The 19217-nt window shown below is 42.6% G+C and overlaps 1 protein-coding gene across 2 annotated transcripts in view; it reads left to right on the plus strand.

Annotated features, from left to right (window-relative positions):
* The first annotated feature begins 2875 nt into the window (after positions 1-2875).
* The window catches only part of SAMD4A (sterile alpha motif domain containing 4A), a 153814-nt gene continuing 137472 nt past the window's right edge, over positions 2876-19217 (plus strand). Inside the window, exons 1-2 of one of the 2 annotated variants that reach the window (XM_081933897.1) lie at positions 2876-3013; positions 5746-6544. In XM_081933897.1, coding sequence (XP_081790023.1) covers positions 6349-6544 — 196 coding nt within the window. In that variant the 5' untranslated portion in view covers positions 2876-3013; positions 5746-6348. Of the gene's footprint in view, positions 3014-3401; positions 3858-5745; positions 6545-19217 lie in introns of those variants that run through there. The other variant, XM_081933896.1, reaches the window with a different exon arrangement.

Consider the following 19217-nt stretch of genomic DNA (forward strand, 5'->3'; position numbering starts at 1 on the left):
GGAGTCACTGAAGCAGTCGGCGTGAGCTTAAATGGACTCCAGAGGATGGTAGAGGACAGGAAGGCCTAGAGGAACATTGTCTATGGGTCGCGATGGATCAGACACGACTTTGCAGCTAATAACAACAACAATCAGATGATAGAGATAAACTAAAAGGGAATTATTGTTGGAGCCTATGATGACAAAAACGAAAAGAGACTAAGAAACACCTTTTCCAATTCATGATTTTGATGGAAAGGAATAAGTCTTCATGTGCTGCTGCACACTATATACATCTGATGGAGTAGCAGCTCACAAAAACTTTCAGTAAATTTGTTTTAAAGGGTTTTATTAGCACCAGTTTCCTGGGTTTACATTGAATACTCATATGGGCCTTTAAAAACTAATTGTGAGTTAAGAAACGTTGGTCAGGCTCACCCCCAAAATAACAAAGAACATCAGTTTAATTCTGAGGGACTTAGATGAATCAAATAGCATGGTGATGTAAAGGGGGAATAAACCAGAAGTGGAATGCCAACCTACCCTGTCCTATTCTTACTGTAGTCAGACCACCACAGTTGTTATTTTTAAGAATTACTTCTTTTTAATTTCTAAAATATGACATACAAAGCATGGATTTGGAGGAAATCATGCAATCTTTTTGTAAATCCTTGTCTTTCATGTTGATCGTCTGTTATGTGTGTGAGAAAGAAGTAGGAATACCAAATGTGAAATGCAGAAATGCAGACAATCAGTAGATGGAAATAAAGAGAAATGGAAAAACTCCGGGGGAGGGGGGGTTGCAGCTCAGATCAAGAAGGTTTTGAAAAACTGGAATGCCCCCAGTAAAACCAATCAGGACCTGGGAAGCAGTCTTTGAGACCATTCCTAGCAAATAAATAACAAAGTACATGCAATGTTTTCTGGCTAAAAACCAGCTCCTAGCCTGTTGTACAATCTTCAATGTGAATGGAGACCAGGCTGAGCAGCAATAAATATTAATGTTCTGGATGTTTTTAATGGTTTTTATTGTTTTAGAAGCCACCCAGAGTCACTTGGTGGAGTTGGGGGGTATAGAAATTAAATGAATAATTGAACAGTAACCACAGACTTTTGCCTTTGCAGAATATCGTAACTCTGCTTCTGTAAGACTCAACAAAACTACCAGGAGTAGATTCTAAAGAATAAATATTTTTTCCACAAATATGCGTAAGAATTATCTTTTCAGATTTTGCCCTCCATAGGTTTATTGCAATCCAGTTTTTATCTCTATTCTCCAGGAAGAGACATGGCAAAGTCCTTCTCTTGCAGGCTGTTCTGGTTTTGGGCTAGCACAGTAGTCAGTCAGAGTCACTCCTTAAAGCTATACAGAGTTGAAGCTGTTCATCCACACTATAACTCAAAAACGAAGAGTTATGCATTTACCCAAAAGGTGATTTTCAAGCTTATATCCATCCATGCATCCATCCACCTCTCTCTCTCTCTCTCTCTCTCTCTTTCTCTCTCTCTCTCTCTCTCTTTCCGTGTTGCTATGTGAGATGGGAAGGAAACATGTACCTATGAGTGAACTGAACATATGCCCCTGTAACATCTTGCCTCTAGCCTGCCTTTTCTCACCCTGGAATAGAGTCTTATTTGAAGATATGGGTAGCTTAAAAGATTAACGGAGATCTGATCTCCCTCATCAGAAATCCAAAAGGACTGTTCCAGAGCTGTGTGCAGCATCTGAAAGGAAAAGATGTTTCAAGTATTAAAAGTGTCAAGATAGCCCTTGTCAACAACTTCTTAAACCAAGTACGTGAAACACCAGTTTGCCTTCAGATCCAAAATGCTGCAGAGCCCGAGAGTCAAACATACTGAGAACAAGTCTATTGTCAATTGAACAATCTGATTATTGTGCAATTCAAACTGACTGGTTTAAACGATTTAAGGAATTGTTCTGTATGCTCAAGTGTTTTTAGTAGTATAATTGGAAAAAGGCTGCAAACAAAACCAGAATTAGTTGTCTTGTGTTTTCCTATTTTAATTAACAGGAAGAGACCCATCATTGAACCTGCACAATCTTGCGGGCAAAGAGACACATTAGCTGCATCCCAGAAAGTTGATACAAAAAAACTACAATGAATTAAGCAGAAAGTAACCAATTATATGCAGTTAATATGACCACCATTCCCCTCTCCTTTACAGATTTCACCTTTGTGTTTTTACATTCAGTAGAAACATTTGGTGGTACATATTTAAAAGAGCCTGAAAGCCACAAACAAGGTGTTTGGAGACAAAAGTTGCACAGCAGACACATAGCCCGTAAGAACATTAATGCATCTTGATGACTGGGAAACATTGTCCTGAAAGATGTAGAAATCCTTCTCCCTCATCATTGGAACATGGCATAGATCAAGCAGAGGAAGTTGGCAGAGTCTGTGAGGACAAAAGATAATAAAGCAAGAAGGGACTGTGAGCTGGCTGTAGATAAAGTATCTTGGAGTGTATTACAATATGACTGTCTTGGAACCTTGACTTAACAGTCTATATAGCTTCTCATAGGTTTCACTGATGTAACTCTTACCACTCCAGGTGTTACCAAGGTGGCACAAGTCTGCAGTCCTCTCTCGCTCGTCCTCTTAGGAAACTGGTAACCAAACATTCCCTTTAAGGAAGTGATGAATGACTATTACCAGGCACGAAGTTCTCCCCTCGCTCCCTACACGGGTATGCAAGCGGCCCGCCCGCTTGCACACACCTGATGCAGGTGTTCCCTTTTCCCGGGCTAACCTCATTGCAGCGTGAGGAACCCGGGGTAGTCGTGCAGGTCTGCGCCAGCCGTTCGTTGGGTGCGTTAGGACGTGTATGGGCTTCTTTGCAACCCCCGCACATATCTCCTGATCTTAAACAGGAGAAGCACAATCTGCAATGCAGCAACGTTTAGAGGGGGGGGGCACTCCAATGTTGTTGGGAGGTTTGATGGGATTTCTTTTCTCGGCACGCAGGAAAACTCTCTCTCGTCCCTCATTGCCGCTCACTCGTCCAAGAGCAGGTTTGTGTAAGGGTGGGAGGCGGCGGTGGTGATGTTTTTTTTTTAAACGGCGTTTTTGCAAACAGCATGTCGAGGGGGCGGCGGTAGAGGGAAGTAGGACATCTCGGAGACCATGTGCAACCCAGGAGAACCAACCTGTAGCGGGAGGCTATTCATGTTGATCATCTACGGTTAGCAAGGGGGGGGCTTTTGCAGACGGGCGTGTCCTTCGCAAAGCTGCAAAAGTGCGGGCGCGCGACACGAAGCGCAACAAGCCGCCTTTCCTCGCCAATGCAAAGTCTCCTGGCTTGGGGAATGACAGCAGCAGCGAGCAGCAGCTGGAGCCCCACCTCCACCACCACCTCCTCCTCCTCCCTCCTCCTCCTCCTCTACCGCCGGCTGGGGTGGAATCGAGTTGCGCTCCGCCCCTGCAGCCAATCGCGCCCCGCGCAAAGCCACCACGGGCCTCGCCTCGCCTGGGGCTGAGTCAGCGGCGGAGGAATGCGAGGCGCCCCCTGCTCCTCGGGGAGGGGGCGTTGCACCTCCGCTGCCGAGGCCATGACGTCATGGGCTATGCTAATGACTAGCATGTGAGGAGCGGGGGCTCCGCGGGGCGCGCGGCTCACTTGTGCCGGAGAAGCAGGCGGGGAGAGAGAGAGGGAGACGCGGCTCCGACGGCGCGCCCGGACGCAGCGCCGTTCTTTGCTCCGGGGGTCGCCTTCGCTGGTGCGCGGGCTCGCCATGGCCCTGCCCGGGCACCGCCAGGCGCCGCCGCCGCCACCTCCTCCGCCGCCACCTCCATCGCCGGCTCCTCTTCCTCCTCTTCTTCAGTAAAGCCGGCAAAAGAAGGACGGCCGGCAGCCAGGTGGGCGCTCCGCATAGCGCGAGGGGGACGGGCGAGGAAGCGGGCGAGTCGGGCGGAACAACGGGCGGGAGTCCTTGCTCTGCGGCGTCCTGACTCTTGTCCATCCAGGAGCCGCCCGGGCGCGAGGGGATTCCCGGCACGGGGAGCCGGGGACGCCAGACTGTCGCGGGGCTGGAAGGACGCAGAGCCGGGGAGGAGGGGGGGGCGCGGCTGGGAGGCGGAGAGGAGCTTGGCGGATGTCTCTGGCGTGGAGCAAGAGCCGACCGAGGCAGCGCCGGTTGAGGTGCCCGGCTCCCTCTGTTTGCATTGAGAAGGCGTGGAGTCCCGGGCTCGAAGTTTACTTGGGACCGGTGCTTGTCGTCCTTGTACAATCGGGGGCAGCGGCGGCGGCTGTGAAGCAAAGGTTGTTGCTTCTCCTTCGGATACCCTGAAAGTTTCCGGGCAGGTCATTTGGGGGGTGGGGAGGAGGATGGGGCTGCCCCTCCTATGATTCTACATCTGGTTCTTTGGAAGACTCATCTACTTCAACAGTATCGAAGCCCATTGAAGCAAAATGATTTTCTGGGACAGTTACTTTTTCTGCACCCACCTCTGCTTGGGAGGTACCGCCTCCCCTCCCCCCCTCTGCCCTTCCTGGCTTAGGCTCTCAAGCGCTACTCTCACCTTGGAACTCCCCAGAAGTGTAAGGATTCCAATCGCTGCCTTCGGAGCCATTGCCATCTTGGCTAGGGCGATGGGAGTTGTAGTCTCTGGAGCATCGGAGCAACTGCTAGGTTGGGGAAGCCAAATGCCGAGAATTTGCAACCCCTGGAAGTAAACCTGCCCTTGGTAGAGATTTCAACCGCAGAGAGAGAGGGAGAGATGGACGCCACCTTGTGAAAAGGGTGAACCTAAGTGTGTGAAGTGCATGAAGGACAGTCTGTGAGTGTGAACACTGATTGGAGAAAGGGGGAGAGCTAATGTTCATCACCTATTTTTTTTAAAGTAGTATAAAAATGAGAGTCTATAATGAGTTTCCTTCGGTCCCACCCCCACCCCTCCAGGTTTCTGCTGAATGTGTGTGCTGTGGTCTTGGAGAAAGAAGGGAGTTTATTTTTGTCTCCTGCCTGCTGCTTGCTTGGAGCCTACATCCAGCAGGGGCTGGTGGTGACTGGTTGGGAGATGCTTGAATTCTGTAGTTGAAGCTGCAGCCCTTCTCCTCAGCCGCCTTACTTTCTGGCTGGGGAGTGGAAAGGCATGAGAAAGAGGAGGAGGAGGAGAGAGCACCAGAACCTGGGCTGGTTTGCATTAGCTATCTATAGCCGCAGTGTTAAGTTCTCTCCCCCCACCCCTTTTTCTCCTTGTGCATGAACGATCAGTTGCAGTCCTGTCTCTCCCAGCTAGGTACATTCCTGTAATTGGGGGGGGGAAATGTCTGGGGGAGACTGCTTAGAATGTACAATAAGCAACAGGGAGCTCTGTCCTCACTGCTGTGTAGTAGGGAGGTTTCTTTTAAATCTCTCTGATGTGAAGCCCGCACTTCTCCATCACTCCCTCTGCTGCCTGTGTGTGGGCTGCATTTTTAGTGTCTCAGTATCTCTATGCTCATCTCTTCCTTTTCCCCAGAACCTGTTATTTCTTGGGAGGGTGGTCTTTAACAACAGAAAAAAGACACAACCCCTGTCTGCCCCACACACCAACCCCCAAGCCCTTGTCTCCCTCCCTAACCCACCCTCTTGCTCTCAGTGATTGCTGATCCCAGATTTCCCTTCTGTCATATTAGGAAGTAAGCCGCGTTGTTTGTCATGCTGAATCATAGTGTTGCCTTTCAGAGTGTCTCATCTCACAGCGAAATTCTTTTTTTCCCTCCCTCTCTCTCTTTCTCCATCCCCTCCTCCTCTCCCAACAGTTGTGAAGGCTTCTATTTTCTCCACTTCCCCTAGCAAGGAATGCTGTGACTGTGGATGGTCCAGAAAGCTGCCCGAGGAAGGAGAGCCAGCGCCAGCCCTGGGCTAAAATAACCAGACTGGAAAAGAGCAGAGGGAGGGGGAAGCAAAACACCCAAAAGAAAACAGCTACGTAACCCATCTATCCCCCTCGCAACATCTTCACACATTGCTGTGCCTTGTTGAGAAATACAGCTATACAAGTCCACACACAGGGACCACGCAGGGTGTCTGTTTTCCCTTGCCACCATGTGTCATCGTCCTTGGCAGAATTAAGAAGCAGCCAGTGGCCTTTTGGACGGGCGAGGACGAAGAAGAAGAAGAAGAAGAGCAAGCAAACCTCAGAATCCGTCTCCGAACATCTGTGCCGTTTTTGCAGTGAACCACGTTGTAAAATAGAGGTTTAAAAAAGGGCGTGGGTGGGAAGAAAAAAAGAAAGGAACTTCTAGGGGATTCTCCTACTTTTTTTCCCTTGCAAACAAATATATATATATATCAGGGAGTGCCCCGCACAGATTTTTTTTCCTGTTCTCGATATTGCACGCGGACATTCACTTGCACCAACCATGATGTTTCGAGACCAGGTTGGAGTATTGGCAGGTTGGTTCAAAGGCTGGAATGAGTGTGAACAGACAGTTGCTTTGCTTTCCTTACTGAAGAGAGTGACTCGGAGCCAGGCCCGTTTCCTTCAGCTCTGCCTTGAGCATTCCCTGGCCGACTGCACAGAACTGCACGTTCTGGAAAACGAAGCCAACAGCCCTGGTGAGTCCCCCCCCCCCCCGCCTTGTCTCCTCTTTCTCCTCTCCTCCCCTCCCTTTTGGTGCATCCAGTCCATTTTGAATGCCACATTGTTCTCTGATGTATATGCGGATGCATAGTTATATTTGAGAGATGGTGGGTTGGTTTTATTTTATTTTGGAGGATGCTGTATAGAAATTGCTCTTCCAAAAAAACACTCTTTAACGGCAACAACTGGGAGTAACTTCCTGATGATACTTTTCCTTCTCTGCAACCTCATTCAGCGTAAGCTTTGCTGTAACTCCGGGTAGCATGAATGATTGTAAATATCTTTTCCCTCTCTCCCATAAAACCTGCTGTCTAATAACTAAGTCAGGTCACGTAGAGTCTAGATTTCCTAGGCATTTGGGGGGCAATAGGATTTCCTCTGTTTTTCAGCAGTGTGCAGAAGAAGCCTAATGCTACTTTGTGAAGGATGTTGAATAATTCTTGCCTTTGCTCCTCTGAGGGTGTGCATAGGTGCTTTGTGTGTGTGTGTATGTCTGTGTGTGTATTTATATGACTTACATCAGTTTTCGCAATTTGAGGAAGCTCATTCTTTCATAAGAACTTGTGACTGATGTGTTTTTCAGCAAAAACTTCTGGTACTTCTTTGTGGCTTTGCCAATAGGTTGAAATATTATTTTACTGTAGAAAATATGCACATGTTTAAATCGATACTTTAGAATTTGTTTATATTGCTATTTCCCCTATGAGGAAGAATTAACTTATTGGAGTAGCCAGGTAGCAAACCCATGATATGCAGCAAAAAAGAATTTAAGTGTTCATCTTGCATGATGGAGGAAATTGATTTTTAGAAACAATTGTACTGGATCTACCTTCATTCTCACTGCTTTCCACACTGCCTGTGATTATAGAGTCTGGAAGTCCAACAGCACTAGAGGACTAAAGAGTCTCTAAAGAGCAACAAAAAAAGTCATATTTTTCAACAGTGAAAAAAAGTTTTGACATCCATTTATAAAGTTTCTTTTTAAGTTCTCTGAAGTGATCATTGCAAAATCTTTATGTAGATAGTGACAAAAATTTACAAGACATCACTTTTATATAATGCATTTTTTATTTTTCTTCACATATATTATCCCAATATTTTTTATCAGTTCTATGTATTTCCATGTTATTATCTTCTTATTGTCAACAGTGAAGAGTTAGCTTAAGAGAGAATGGTAATTATTGGCTAGTTCACATAAGCATACACATTTATTTGGTACTGGCATAAAATGTTATGCTGATAAAACTATTATGATTTGAAAATGATAGTTTATAGTGAATTATGTGATGCACTTCTAACTAGTTCTGTCGCATTGATTAAACCATGGCTGAGCAAAGCACAACTACTTAGAACTTGCAATTTATGGCTAAGAGAAGGTTTGCACACATCCACTTAAACCTCCTTTTATATATGCAGTGTATGATAGGCTAAATCAGAATTTTTCAACCTATGGCAACTTTAAGGTATGTGTGGACTTCGATTCCTAGCATGCTGCCTGCAGAATTCTGAATTGAAGTCCCCACTTCTTTTTTCTTTAACAATAATTTTATTAAAGTTTACAAATAACAGAACATTTAAAAAAAACTACAGTAATACAAACTAAAGGATAGTGTTTTTGTAATTTGATTATTGCGATTATGGGATATGGGAGGAAGATTTTTTTTAAAAAAATTAAAATACAAGAGGAGGTGTTGACTTATCTAGATTGATTATATTTATCTAGAGGGAGAGAGAAGTGATCTTTTAAAAGTCCACACATCTTAAAGTTGCCAAAATTGAAAACCACTGGGCTAAACAATGAAACAGTTCAAGAATGATAAAATATCCGCAAAAGCTGCCATTGAAAACCTTATACTGATCTAAATACGTACACAATATACACATAGATTGCCATATAATGCTACTATATTATATATTGTATTACTGTAAAATACTAAAGTATTCAGAGTACTAAAGTCTACAATCTTGTACACTAGCTTTTCCCAATCTGGCACCTTTCAAATGTTTTGGGTTTGCAACTAAGGAATTTTGGACATTTTGTTCTAAAAGAGTGCCAGATTGGAAGGGTTGCTGAAGTTTTGAGATCAAGTATCTATTTGAGGTTAGGCAGATAGCAACCTGAAAAGGGAGAGGTATGTTTTCTGAGATAATACCAAATGTGTAGAGTCATTGTTACATGATAAAACCATTTTTCAAGAATTTCTAGAGTGATGTTTCAAGATGTTTTATACTTTGTCTAGTTTGTGTAAACTGTGTGGGAAGCAATGCTGAGAGGCAACACATTTTTCTTACATAAGCAAACTTGAGCTAACTTTTGAGTAGACCTGCATAAGATTGTATTGTGAGTATCAAATTGAGAGGCTGCTTCATGTCTACCATGGATTTATTAGACAAACCGTACTCTTACTGTAGCCTTAGCTTTCCTATCTGAAATAAAGACCGGTGATTTCCTTTCTTGAAAGAATGGGGATCATTTATGCCAATGCTTTGAGCACTCTAGGGCATTACCTGGGAATGGGTACTGACTTGGGTGAAACCCTGGCTCCTTGCAAACTCCTCCCATCAATTGAATGGCTTGGATCAACTTCAGCCCTCACCTTTGGAGATCCAGCTCCTAGGGAACAACAACTTCAAGGAGCCAGGGATAAAGCCTTCCATAAAAGACCCTTGGGATACGATGGCTCAGTGGCTAAGATGCTCAGCTTGTTGATCAGAAGGTTGGCAGTTCAGTGGTTCGAATTGCTAGTGTCATGTAACGAAGTGAGCTCCCGTTACTTGTCTCAGCTTAGCAGTTCGAAAGCATGTAAAAATGCAAGTAGGAAAATAGGAACCACCTTTGGTGGGAAGGCAACAGCATTCCGTGCGCCTTTGGCATTTAGTCATGCTGGCCACATGAACATGAAACGTCTTTGGACAGTGCTGGCTCTTTGGCTTTGAAACAGAGATGAGAATTGTCCCCTAGAGTCAGGAACAACTAGCACATATGTGCGAGGGGAACCTTTACCTTTACCTAAAAGACCCTAGAGAATTTTCAGGAAGAAAGATGCAAGACACCTGGAGCAGGAGTGCTTTGCAGGTGTTCCTAATACTGCAAATGTTTCTTTAGTTGGTGAGGGAGAGAATGGCCTTTGGGTTCAAGCTTCTCCATCTCAGTTCAGTATAAAAGTTCTGTTACAGTTAGTCAGGAAAAATGCATTGCTGATTTCAGAAGTATGTTAGTTTTTTTTAAAGCAACCATAACTGAGCATGCTCAATGTAGCTTCTTACAAACACTTAGAGTTCAAGTGTGCAAAGTGCAGCTGAGTCATGGGGGAGAAAGCTTTTGGTGGGTGATGGTGATTTCAAGTAAAGATTTTGACCCTAGTCAAGCTTTTTCAGTGGAGTCTCGTATTGGTCTTTTTTCAATGACCTTTTTGATTTAGTTTCTTTATCCTTTGCAAGACTGAGTCAGGATTGACAATAGGAATGGGGGGGGGGGGAAGTGAAGATGAGCAATAAAATGCTCTTTTGGACAGAGATGAACCTGGGAAGTGTTGGTATATGTCATTTCCTGGTTGGTATCAGTGGTGTATCTTTGTTTGAGGCAAAGTTCATCTCCATTGGTGCATTCAAAGGCCTTTGTGTTCATTGGCACACTCTGGGGTTGTGTTTTTCTAAATATTGGGGATAGACTCTGTTTTTAAATCTATTCTTTTCAAATATCTTTTATATGTACCATACATTAGGTATGGTTTTGTAGTAGCATAAGAAAAGCTCTATTAAATGTAGCTTCCTTGGGTAAAAAAAAAATCACAAAAATTAAAATAATCTGAACATTCTTCCTCCTCTTCCTCTTTCAACCAAATAAAATATCCTGAGTGAAAACTGAACAAGTGACCCACTGCCCACAGAAGGCATCCATCCATTCGTAGATGGGGGGGTAATTGTCTTTCCTCAATTCTGCTTGAGGGCAGGTTGGAGAGGAAGGAAATTTCCATTGCCTGAATAAACAGGAGCTTGAGGGAAGCTGCATTAGGCAGTTGGATTTGGTTTGGTTTTCTACTGATGGTCTTGAGCTAGATCAGGTAGCATGTTAAGAGATTAAGAAGCGGGACTATGTGGCTACATTTGTTCTCAAGGGCTTAAAGAGCTCTTGCTGTTGCCCTTGCTTACAAGTAATGCTATGTACTTTATGTATGCAGCTAGCCTAATGTATGGACATGTGGTGTTGTCGTCTATGAAATGCTGGGCATACATTGCTATTCCTGGAATATTTGAAGATATCAAATATAGGACCTCTACGTCTGCATTATGGTTGGTTTATCCTTAGACTTTTAAAAGTAATTCCTTTTTTAACTGTTCCTTGAGAATGAAGAGCTGTAGACTGCTAATAGATTATTTGGTATATTTTGTGCGCAGAGATCCAGGTTTGCAACATTCTTAGTTTTTGTTTTTTGTGTATTCATGCAGCTGTTTAGATGATGCACAATCTGGAGATGAGTTTGGTTCAAGGTGTGCATAAATAGGGCTGTGTGTGTCTGTTAATCACATCCCACCCTTCAAATCGGGATCTGTTGCACAGCTGTACCGTTTGACGCCATTGTCAGTTGCAAAATAAACATCCACTTGATTATTTATTACCAGTTTTTAAAGAAAATAAAACAGTTGTTGCTGCCTGTGAATGAAATATTTATACCCCACTGCTAGCACATGTTTTGTTAAGGGAGGGGGATGATGGTGCTAAAAATGTGTCATTTCCCCCCCCCCCCCTTTCCCCTTTTTGTCCAGTCTCAGTGCAATTCTGAACAGAGCCCCCAGTGTTCATTGTGGAGGAGAATGGTGAGTGTTCTTCCAGTTCACATGAGAACATAAGGCTTGCAGGGTTTGAGGGCAGCTGTTGCTGGGGCCATTTGATGGTAGCTTCCTGCTGAATTTTGCAAAGCATAGAAAGCTACTCTGAAATTTGTTTTTAGGAAATCACTCCAGGGCTCCATTCCAAGACAGAGAGGTTTCTCTGTTTGAAATTGTGGTGGTAAACCCTGCTGGGAATTAGGCTATTTCCTTATATAGTCTGTGAGGAACAGTGTTGTGGTGTCTTTCATGAATGCCACCACACTGCATAAAAGAGTTTAAAGTGATCTAATCTTATGAAGTTAGGCAAGAAAGCAAAGCAGGATTGAAAATAAATTATCGGGTGTAACAGCACTGGGGCCTGAAGGGTTGAAAGGTGAATGAATGGGCCGTTCTCCCTCTTAGCTGCTTCATAGCTGGAGTTTGTAGCCCTTCAGCTGCTGTGGAGAGATTTAGCATGTGGGATGGCCTGCTTACCTCTCATGTGATAGCATTCTTATTTGCCGCAACTTTGGTTAAATGTGATATGAGCATGGGTTGAATGCATTTTAAGGTAAATGTTGGAAAAGTTATCCTTAACTTTTGAAAAAGTCTTTTACAAGAGATATTTTTATGTCAACGTCCATAGGATCACAGAGATGTAGACTGAAGTGTAACAAAAATGCATAATTATGTATACAACCTTCATACAATTTCCTTTTGGGGTAAGGGTTAGCACTGGACATAAATAAGAAACAATAAGAGTGATTAAAGATAGCAAAAGTGATTTACTCTATCACCATTCTGTTTAGTTCTCCATACCGTTTTCTGCCTTGCAAACCATCCTTATTTCAGCAGATCCAAGTAGCTCAGTGGCTAAGACGCTGAGCTTGTTGATCAGAAAGGTCGGCAGTTCGGCGGTTCAAATCCCTAGCACCGTGTAACGGAGTGAGCTCCCAATACTTGTCCCAGCTTCTGCCAACCTAGCAGTTCGAAAGCATGTAAAAATGCAAGTAGAAAAATAGGAACCTTTGGTAGGAAGGTAACAGTGTTCCATGCGCCGTTGGCATTGAGTCATGCCAGCCACATGACCACGGAGAGGACAGTGCTGGCTCTTTGGCTTTTGAAATGGAGATGAGCACCATCAGGAACGACTAGCACATATGTGCGAGGGGAACCTTTACCTTTAAAGGTAATTAGAGTGATCTTGGGAAAGGTATATGAAAACCATGAAGAGGAGGAACAAGCAGTTAGGGGAACGTGGATAAGAAATTATACAAGCCAGAGATAGAAGAAAGTGTGCGAAAAATATCTCAAAATAAGCCTTGATTTTATTTGGTATTAAATGGGACAGCAAGCAACCTGGACAATGTTTATTGTCCTACGACAATAAAGTAGCATTTGTAGAATTCTTGTATCTCTTCTTTGTTTTGGTTTACCCTGAAAAACGGATAACGTTCCTCATTTTCAAATAACGAGGAAGGCAAAAACACACAGCTATTTTGTTTCTTTCAACAAACATTCATTATTCACAGTATACTCCTACTAGCATTTTTACATCTTAAAATTTCTCCATTCATTTTCCTAAGAATGAACATTTTACTGATGTATACAAATACATCTGCTTTTCACCATTTATATGATTATTTACTTCTTCTTTCCATGTCAAACAAAACTACCATGATCTTTGATAAATTTTTCAAATCCATACCTTACTGCATCATTTAGGTTAACATTTATAGGAAATCATTTGGGTTCTGAGGTAACGCAGCATCATTTTTACACAACATACAGTTGTGTAAAACTGTACAGTTACATTCCCAGCCATTTCAGTCTATGACAACACAAGCTTCCCGTATGTATTTATAGATAGCCTTGACTTGACTATTCATTTAATGACTGTTTAAATTTACAATGGTGCTGAATAAAAGTACTTCCAAACAAATGCAGTTAAAGGAGAATGTTGGTACACTCTTTGATTTAAAATGCACAACTCAATTTGAATGAAGTATAAAGAATGATTGTAGTAATGCATGGAATATAATTGTAACCAATTGACATGCTAGCTGGAAGACGTATTGAAGAGTGTTTTGTGTGTGTGTTATCTGTCTAATTAAAACAATAAAAAAATAATAAAAAAATACAATGGTGCTGAAAAAAGTGACTTACAACTGGTCCTTGCACTTATAACGGATGCAGCGTCTACATGGTGACATGATCAGAATTTGAGTGCCTAGCAACCAGCATGTATTTATAATGCTTCCAGCATCCGAGGTCACACATTTGTGACCTTCCCAGACAGCTTCCAGCAAGCAAAATCAATGGGAGAAGCTGGATTCGTTTAATGACCACGTGCTTTACTTATTGACCATAGTAATTCGTTTAAGAAATGCAGCAAAAAGGATGTAAAATTAGGTGTGACTCACTTAATGACCATCTCATTTAGTGACAGACATTCTGGTCTCAATTGTGGTTGTGAGTCAAGGATTATCCAGAAAGAATAAACAGCCATTGGGAATTTGTCTTATTTCTGGCTTATTGTTGAACCATTCACCAAGTATTCTATTTATTCTAAAACACACTTACTGAAATCATATGCAGTGGTACTCAACATTAATTGCTTCCAGGAGGCGCGATGAGTACCAAAAACGATGAGTACCAAACAATTTTTTCCCATAGGGAATAATATAATGAGTCACAAGGCAGTCGACGACAACAAATTCTAGCTTATGCATTGAGTACCAAACAAATGATGAGTACGGGGACTAAATTTTCACATCAAAATGCTTCAAGTACCAAATGTGATGAGTGACATGATCAAAATTTGGATGGTTTCGCAACTGGCACATATTCATGATAGTTTATTGTATTGTTAATAATGACATAGTTACATGAGGGTCCATGATTGCCATTTGTGACTTTCCTACCTGACTTTCAACAAGCAAAATCAGTGGGAAGCCAGATATGGTTACCAACTATGTTACCAACCACTTAACAATTGCAGCAACAACAACAAAAAATCATAAAATTGTGCATGACTCACTTAACTGCCTTGCTTAATAATGGACATTCCAATCCCAATTGTAGCTGTAAATTGAGGACTTACCTATCTATCTCTCTAAATTAGTTTTCCAACATTTCCTCACTTCAGTTTCATCCAGAGTCATTTTTATTTTTAATTTCATTCATGATGCCAGAGGGTCTTTGTTTCTCTTCACCTACTTCCAAAACAATGTCTAATTTTTGACAACATTTCTTTGCATTTTCTCTGCCTGTTTTAATTGTTTTTTTTACTCCTTTTGACTTTACAATATTTCTATTAAGCAATAGCTTTGTTTCATCCTTGTTTCTTGCAATAGCCATTCCATTACATGCATTTTTCTTCATCGATACCTTCTTTCATTTTATGTTCCACCCCTTTTTATTCTTCCCATTAGAATATCTCCACACACTTCTGTGGCATTCTCAATACTATTTTCATTCTCCTCTGGGCAGCTTCCATATCCTTTTTCTTTAGATGCTGCTTGAAGAACTACATCTCTTATACAAGCCAAGAGCATACTTTGGAGTTCTAAAGAATAATACAACTTTTTTTTCCTACATCAGATTGCAAGTGGTTGCATTATTTACAGATTGGATTTAAGAATGCATCTAGATGCTAATGCATTAGTAAGTGATCATTACCATTTGGAAATGATAGACTGGTTGATCATTGTGACTGGTTTGGCAGCCTTGAGGTTTATGGAAGCAATTTTTCAGTGCCTTATATGCTTTACAACAGAGGTGTCCAAACTTGGGAACTTTAAGACTTGTGGACTTCAACTCCCAGAATTCCCCAACCAGCATGGCTGGCTGGGGAATTCTGGGAGTTGAAGTCCACAAGTCTTAAAGTTCCCAAGTTTGGACACCCTTGCTTTACAAGAACAACCAAGGCAACCAAAACAGAAATTTGACCAGCATTTTCCAACTTTGGTGACTTTAAGACATCATGCTAGAAACCAAGAGACTGTGAGTTCTAGTCTCGCCTTAGGCATAAAAGGTAGCTGGGGGACTTTCAGAGGGCTACTGTATCTCAGCCCAACTCACCTAACAGGTTGTGGGGAAAATAGGAGGAGGATTTTTAGGTGTATTTGTTGCTTTGGGTTCTTATCATCTGGTCAGCAAGTGAATATCATCAAATCCAAAATTTCCATTTCTAAGCAAGGTAGTTTATTAAGTGAGTTTTGCTCCATTTTATGACCTTTCCTGCCACTGGTATGAAGTGAATCACTCTAATTGTTAAGTTAGTAACATGGTTGTTAAGTGAATCTGGCTTCCCCATTGAATTTTCTTGTCAAACATTCGCCAAAGGTGATGACATGAACCTGGGACATTGCAAGCCTCATAAAGGTGAGTCAATTGCATGCGTCTAAATTTTGATTACCTGACCATGGGGATGCTGCAATGGTCAAAAGTGTGAAAAACAGTCATAAGTCACTTTTTTCAGTGCCGTTGTAACTTTGAACGGTTAGAAGTCTAGGATTATCTGTATATGGGTTCCTCTACAGTCCTTTGGGAAAGACTGGAAAAAATGCAGGCTAAGTGTGACTGTCCAGGATTGTGTTGATCATAGTTCTGTGAAGGCATAAAGGTTAAATATATATATTCACACTGAACAAGCAGGAGATGTATTCCCAGTTCTGAAGAAGCCTGAGCCATCTGTTTTTCATACCCCAAATCCTTAAGTTTTGTCCTTGGCGTTAAGGCAAAGTTGACAGGGTAACTAGGTTATATAAGAATTTTCAAGAGGCTAAGTCCAGTGGTCAGGGCAACAATAATAGTAATCTAATGATGGCTAGCTTTTTCTGTGTTTTCTTCTGTTTGGGGTAGAGTTGGAAGGCATTTGCTTTTTTTTTATGTTATTTAAGAATTTTTCATAAATTTGGTTCATTTCTCACCTGAAAATAACAGCATACCATCACCAGTTTTAGCTGATTGGAGGGGCTCTGATAACTGGAGAAAGAGTTAGGTCCACATGTGACCCTGTGACTTACTGCCATCCTTTCCCCCAAAACCCCAATTTTATTTTGAAAGGCTGTGTTTCTCTTCCTGCAGCCAGCCTTTAATGCTATTACCATTTGTAATATACTATACTTGGAGAAATAGTAGAATGAACAAACTTCCCATGTTTCAGTGCAGTAAAGATTGTTAGAAACAATCATGTATTCATGTATTTCCCCCACATCCAAACACTTATTACAACTTGCCACATACCTCTTTCCTACAAAGATTTGGGAGGGTTGTTTTTTTTTTGCAAAGAGAGCAAAGCTTTTCTATCTCCCCGTTATTTGTTCCTTGTGATTTGCTTCCAGTTGCAGAATCTTTAGGCATTTCTTCTGGTTGTACAGTTGGTGTAGAAGAAGAGAGACTCTACAGAGGATGAAATCTTACCAGGATTGAATTGAGTGACACTGTGGATTTCTCAACCTAGTAAAAATAATACTCAGCTGTTTCTAGGCCTTCCTCCCCTTTCCTGTCAGCTTTGCACCCACCTGTTGCCTCTTGTCTTAGCTTTATCTTGCTAAAAGCTGAATTCAGTCTTTTAAATACCGAAATGGACCTAATTATACAGCTTGAAGAAGGTGACCTTGTCTGATTTGTGGGAACCCTCAAAGCTTCAATCTTAAGTATACGTAACAGCTTGGTGCTTCAGCGGCTGGTGAAACATGATCCACAAAAGGCCTCTGCCCCAAAGAGCTTACAGGGAAACTTCCAGCTATAGCAGAATGAAAGGAAGGAACAGGAGGTGTGCTGAGAGATAAATATAGGCAAGTGGGATTCCGTGGTTTTGGCTTTCATTTTAACTGAGTGTGCAGATGGAGAGTTTTAAGTGAAAGTGAGTTTTAAAGGGGAATGATTGTTTATTTTCTTGATTGATTTATTAGATTTTTATCTCATCTTTATTACTTGATGAGTAACTCAAGGCAGCAAATATACCAAATACTCATTCCTCCTCCTCTTTTTCCTCTCACAAAACCCTCCATGAGGTATGTTGGGCTGGCAGAGAGCCACTGGACCAAAGACACCCAGCTAACTTTCATTCCTAAGACGGGACTAGAGTTCAGAGTCTCCTGGTGATTGGCCCCAAATCACCCAGCGGGCTTTTCATGCCTAAAACAGGAGTAGAAGAACTGATAGTCTCCTGGGTTTTAGGCCAGCATCCAGCTTCTAACAAGCAAAGTCAATGGGGGAAGCTTGATTTGTTTAATGTCTGCATGGTTCCCTTAAGACCGTGATGGCAAACCTATGGCATGTGTGAAGCCCTCTCTGCGGGCACACAAGCCATCGCCCAGGGGAGGGGTCACGCGCACATGCATGGGGGGTTGAGGGGAAGCACGGGGGGAGGCTTCAGGGAGGCCTGCTAGGCCCAAAATGAGCTGCGGGGGGGAATGTGGCACTTTCCCCGCGCCCCATTTTTGGTCCCAGGAGGCTTCAAGGAGGCCTGCTAAGCCCAAAATGGGGCACGGAGGTCACACGCTGCACGGGGGGAGCACGAGGGAGGTCACACGCATGTGCAGGGGTGGGGCGCATGGCATTATGGGTGTGGGCACATGCATGTGTGCTGTTTCCCGTCTGCACATGATTTTGGCACGCGAGGAGAAAATGGTTAGCCATCACTGCATTAAGAACTACAGTGATTTACTTAATAAATCTAGGTGGCTCAGTAGCCTGGCTAGGTGGCTCAGTGGCTAAGACACTGAGCTTGTCGATCAGAAAGGTTGGCAGTTTGGCGGTTCGAATCCCTAGTATAGGTCTCCTGCGTGAGCAGGGGGGTTGGACAAGATGACCTCCAAGGTCCCTTTCAACTCTGTTACTGTTAAATAGGTAAAAAAAATCAAATGCAATTCATTTAACAACCACTTTTCTTAGAAACAGAAATTCTGGTCTCAATTGTGATCATAAGTTGAGGACTGGCTGTAGACAAATTTTCATTTTAGGCTTTTCAATTGCTGCAGAATGTCCATATCAAAGAAGGAATTATCTGCCATTCTTATTACTGTCCTGATATCTAAACGTTGGGGAATGGGGGGAAATTGTGATTCATTTTCGTTAGGTTTTGTTTCCACAAATCATGGCAGGAAGCCCTTCCATATTATTATTGTGTAGATGTTTTTTTTCAGGAGAGAGTTGTGTTGAGATATGACAGTAGTTCCTACATGCGAACATGAAAAGAGCATCTCAATCTTTGTTTCCCACACTGCTCACCAAAAACCCACAAATTGGACACGATGCCCTTTCTGTTTGTTATTCTGCAGAATGGATATTCATACACATGAAGGGGAAATGTAGCCAGCATGAGTGACTATTAGTGTTAATTGAATCTCTGTGTAACCAACTCCATGAGATGTCATATCAGTCCTTGCTTCTCCCCTTGCCCTGGGAGTCTGCAGATTCACAAGAGCGGATCAGTGGCTGAAACTGTCAAATTCAGTCCAGTGAAATATGAAAGGAATAATACAATAGCAGTGTGAGTACCAACATTAAAAAAGCCTGACAATAGTGAACAAGTCTCAAGTGCAGTAAATGATTATGAACCCATATTTGCTTTTCAAAACATAGCTTAGCCTGGCACCTGAAACTAGGAAAACATGAATAGAATAGAATAGAATAGAATAGAATAGAATAGAATAGACGGATCTTGGAGGTCTTCTAGTCCAACCCCCTGCTTAGGCAGGACACCTTACAAATGATTATCCAACATCTTAAAAACTTTCAGTGTTGGAGAATACACAACTTCTGGAGGCAAGTTGTCCCACTGATTAATTGTTCTAACTGTCAGGAAATTTCTCCTTAGTTCTA

Source organism: Natrix helvetica (assembly GCF_964273705.1).
Source record: "Natrix helvetica genome assembly, chromosome: 1".
NCBI classification, from domain to species: domain Eukaryota; kingdom Metazoa; phylum Chordata; class Lepidosauria; order Squamata; family Natricidae; genus Natrix; species Natrix helvetica.